This window comes from Amphimedon queenslandica, unplaced genomic scaffold, assembly GCF_000090795.2.
Source record: "Amphimedon queenslandica unplaced genomic scaffold, v1.1 AMPQUscaffold_9841_Cont17943, whole genome shotgun sequence".
In the NCBI taxonomy this organism is placed as follows: Eukaryota; Metazoa; Porifera; class Demospongiae; order Haplosclerida; family Niphatidae; genus Amphimedon; species Amphimedon queenslandica.
In genome coordinates this window covers 1-4415 of record NW_003549887.1, presented here as the reverse complement: position 1 = coordinate 4415, position 4415 = coordinate 1, and the positions used below count along the sequence as shown (strand labels likewise).

Below are 4415 nucleotides of genomic sequence, written 5' to 3'. Positions count from 1 at the left end.
CGCATTAGAAGAAGTATATTAATCATAAATTAAAGAAATGAGCACTAATCATTTTCCCCAGAGACCAGAGTTACTTAAGTTAATAAAGAGGCAGTTTAAGGAGAAGGGAGATGTTGAGTATGCTCTAGCAGCTGTACTTGATGTAAGTTCCCTCTTAAAACTTCAATAATTTTGTTGCAGAGTTATTTTATGATTTATTCTCTTTTCCTTTTTTGTAGTCATCAGCTTTAGAGAAAAGTTTAAGTTTAGCCAGACAGTATGCTGGCAATGCAGTAGGTGTATTGGCCCAGTTCAGTGACTGTGAAGAGAAGCATAAACTACATTCACTTACTAATGACATCATTCAAAGACAGAAATGATTGATAGACTCTTTACATGCAAAAACACATCATTCATAATATTCATATGATACATCATTTCCTTTTTTGGATAATCATAAATTACTCCAGCACTCATCATTAGCTAGTCAGTGTCAGCAGTTTCTTCTTCTCAACTAAAGGAGCAATGAAGTCCTTCTATATAGCTTGCTTTGTCCTTGCTTCTTTTGCTTGTGCTGTTTCTGGACAGGAGGCAGTGCCAGAAAGACCTCTTGGTAAGAATAGACTTTCACATAGTTCACCAGTTCAGACATACAGTACTGATAGTGCAGCTTACTAACAATAAAGCTATAAAGTATATTTGCAATAGGAAAATGTATAATGAAGGAACAAATCTATGTGTCTTATTATTTATTATCATGACACTATTGCTTTTAAGTATCATTTTTTTCACCATTTTTAGGTTTTGTTTATTTGGATGATGCCCGTCCTAAAGTTGTCCTTGAAGTCTTCTATGACCAGTAAGCAGGAAAAGAAATGCAACTTTATTTTAAATGCTAATTTTTGCTCAGTTTATGCGATGATTCTGCAGCTAGTTGGCCCACACTGAAGCAGGTAAGCATCAAACTGAGCTCTTACACCGTATGCATTCATCAATCCATGTAGATTGAATCAGAGTATTCTGGTAAACAAGGTCTTGAGATACTGATCCATATCTTTCCATTGGTGTTAGTAGCAAATCACACTACATATGATTCTCTTGGTGATTTATTCTTCTCCATATAGCAACCATCATAATGCATTCTTCATGCAGAAAGCTGGTGAGGTGGTGAGAAATGAAACACGTGGTGATAGGAATGAGACTGATGATGCCTTTGTAACATTCCTGGAACAGGCCTTCAAGCAACAAGAAGGTAAATATTCAATATAATGTAGAGTATCTACTAGTATTTTAAAAGAGCTACATGCTCATTGAATAGAGATGCAATTATTATGCATTCATTTATGTTATAGAGTTTTTGACTGGAGCTGTTGACATGACTGAGCCTCAAGTACAAGCAAAGATAGCAGAATTTACTGAGACTGCTACCAAAGTATCCAAAGAAAAGTAAGCCAAGAAAAAATTAAAGTAGATCTAGAACACTTCATTTCTCTCCTTTTAACAATATTTATATGCTGCATGTGACACACATGTACCACTATTCATTCTTCATTAACAATAACCAAGCTACAATATTACATCATCTAAGTATAATCATATATTTAGTGGAGTATTTAATTATGGAAGTGGTTTTTCTTTCTTCATAGAGTGATGGCTGGTTTTAAGAGTGAAAGGGTTGACACCAAGTCTCGTAATGCATGGAGATACGCTGCCAGTCGCGGTATCACCGGCACTCCACAGTACATCATTAATGGTGTCCATGATTATGACGCAGTTAAACTCGATTTTGATGGTTGGAAGAAAATGATTGACGACCTCATGACAAGGCCATCATAAACTCTATGCTATTTCACATGCTATTTTGCTAAACATTTTAGAAGCTATTTGCTAAGAATAATTGACTAGAGTTATTGTTTTAATTCCTTTTTTTTATTTTAAATATAAATGAAATTAAATCGAGACAAGTTTTGTGGGAGACCAGCTATGACTGGTCCATAACCAGCAGAGTTGTCATACAGTTCAAACAAAGGAGCAGCAACAAGTTTATAGTTTCGAGGAACATGGAACATTGTCCTTTCTGGTAACTGAACAAGAAATAACTTCTTATGCTCCTAAAATAAAAAAGTTATATATTTGTTAATTATATGTTTTTTTCATTCCCAAACTCTCATACTGGAGCATGAGAATGAGTCTGTACCTTAGGGTGAGTGCAGTGTGCTGGTATGTACGGATATTGTGGAGATTCAAAGTTTGGTCTCCACCAGTTGGCGACTACGTCTTCAACGATCCAGGTTGAGAGAGGAGTGTCTTCTTTGCCCAGGGTATCGTTAACAATCCTTTGGACACCCTCTGCTTCACTCTCTCCTGGGCCAACCTCTCCTGATGGAAGTTTGAAAAAAGTGCTACCTATAGTTATCAAAAATTACGAAATAATATTTATAGATATTAGCTGCTCACAGATCTATTGCATACAAGGTTTCCCTAATGACTTTGGTATAGTGTTCTGAATCTGTCAGTACATTTTTATAAATTCTTAAAGTTGCTGCAAAATTTGACAAAATACCCTGTACTATATGGTACAGGGTATTTTGTCAAAAATGGCTCAGAGAGAATTCTCAATTTTTATAATATTTTCTGATACATATACATTTTCTTATGTTGTGTAAAAAGTTTGAGCTCATTCCGATCAAAATTAAATTTTTTACAAATCTTTAAAGTTGCTGCAAAATTTGACAAAATACCCTGTACTATAGTACAGGGACTTTGGTCAAATTTCGCCAAAATTGAAAAGTAGAGAATTCTCCATTTTTATTACATTTTCTGATACATATACATGTTCTTCTGTTGCGTAGAAAGTTTGAGCTCATTCCGATTAAAATTGGATTTTTTACAAATTTTAAAAGTTCCTCCAAAAACCATATCTACTCTTGGCCATATGTTCAATAGAATTGGTGCATTGAATATTAACAGGATGTCATTGTGATTCTATCCATTGTTCCCTGCATGCCACACACATGCACAATGCAATATTCATTAGAACTAATAAAAATAAATAAAAATATTCATAACGAGCCTATTATACCTCCCACTACAGCCAGGAATAATAAAAAATATTTTTTACTAAACCAAATCTTATTACACACATCATGGGTACCAGAATGAAAGTTAAATATGAAAAATAGTGTGAATTAATTTTAATGAACGTTTAACATATTGGATTTAGATTAACCTCTTTACCTAACTGTAGGAGCAGTACATGAGGTAGATTGTGTTCATGAACTAGTACTACTCCATCAACACTTCTTCTCATTCCTGTCTTCTCATAGTCTTCCTTGAGACGGAGGAAACGTGACTCCACTGTCCTGTCCTTCTCATACAAAGGCTCTTTGGTACCAAAGGTGTAGTTTGAAAGAGGGTATAGCTTGATTAGTCTGTCCATTAGTATCAGAAAATAATACAGTCTGGAAAGAGTTAAAAATGAATTTGGTCTTGGCTATTTTATTTTCCATTCCATGGTCCTCTATTATTTGCAAACAAAAAGCTTTTAAGCTGAGCTGAGAGGAACAATCAATGCAATAGATCTAGCCACTGCATGTTGCAAGATTTCCAGACTTTATTTTGTATAAGATGTACAGCTAGTGTTGTAGATAACATTCCTAAACCATAATATAATTGTCAGCAGAGACGCACCCATTTCATTACTAAGATTCAAAGCAATCAAAGCAATCAATATTCACACTGCCCTGATCGACTGGTTGTTCCCAGTTGCCAATAGTGATCCAACTTGTGAATCCGCTTGCCCTTTGTCTCCATATCTACTCAGATCAGGCCTGCAGTAATGGATAGCTTGACGAACAGTTTGAGGGGAACGAGCAGAAGGCGTGCTGAGAGTGCCCTCCACTCTGTTATACCGATGGAAGAACAAAGCATTCTATTGCCAGTCAGTAATTGCAACAAAAAGCTAAGCTTTTACATGACCATTACTGTCCCCTCTCTATCTCTCCTCTCTTAATTTTTCTACCATAACAGGGAGGAGAGAGAATATCCCATTTATGTCAAAATGGAGAACTACTCTGTTACAGATTTGAAGATGCACAAACCTTGTATGAAGCATTTCAATGTGGAAAGGGCTTTTCCAGTACGTTAAATTGTTAATACTCATAACTTGTACAAAGTAGCAACTTGTGCTGTACTTGTAAAAGCTAATTACTGACACTACACTGTTTCTTTCTCTTGAAGATGATGGTGATTGCTTGGGCTGGAGGGAGGACAGCAATTCGCCATACCAATGGATATCATATTCAAAGGTATGTTAATTTATAATTATGTTTGTGTAACGATGTTTATTAATTTGAAGGGACTAATGAAGTAGAAATAATAACTTCTTTTGTTTGTTTAGGTAGAGGAAAGGTTTATGAACTTTGGATCCGGTCTCA

General features: G+C 35.4%; 3 protein-coding genes across 3 annotated transcripts; 2 read left to right on the top strand and 1 right to left on the bottom strand.

Annotated features, from left to right (window-relative positions):
* The first annotated feature begins 61 nt into the window (after positions 1-61).
* On the top strand, positions 62-1938 carry LOC105315512 (uncharacterized). Its single transcript, XM_020006468.1, has 8 exons — positions 62-142; positions 219-592; positions 781-838; positions 890-932; positions 984-1045; positions 1104-1231; positions 1332-1425; positions 1626-1938. Exons 2-8 carry the CDS (start codon positions 505-507, stop codon positions 1813-1815), a joined length of 663 nt encoding a protein of 220 aa, XP_019862027.1. The 5' UTR covers positions 62-142; positions 219-504; the 3' UTR covers positions 1816-1938.
* LOC100640220 (cleavage and polyadenylation specificity factor subunit 5-like) lies at positions 1894-3614 on the bottom strand. Its single transcript, XM_003391305.3, has 3 exons — positions 3217-3614; positions 2177-2385; positions 1894-2090 (listed from the first exon to the last, which is right to left on the bottom strand). Exons 1-3 carry the CDS (start codon positions 3416-3418, stop codon positions 1914-1916), a joined length of 588 nt encoding a protein of 195 aa, XP_003391353.2. The 5' UTR covers positions 3419-3614; the 3' UTR covers positions 1894-1913.
* Positions 3615-3723: 109 nt separating this feature from the next.
* LOC109590568 (long-chain-fatty-acid--CoA ligase 5-like) lies at positions 3724-4409 on the top strand (the record flags this gene model as incomplete). Its single annotated transcript, XM_020006469.1, has 4 exons — positions 3724-3919; positions 4009-4117; positions 4219-4286; positions 4379-4409. Coding segments are annotated over exons 1-4 (310 nt in total), but the record flags the coding sequence as incomplete, so codon positions are not given.
* Between the last annotated feature and the right edge of the window lie 6 nt (positions 4410-4415).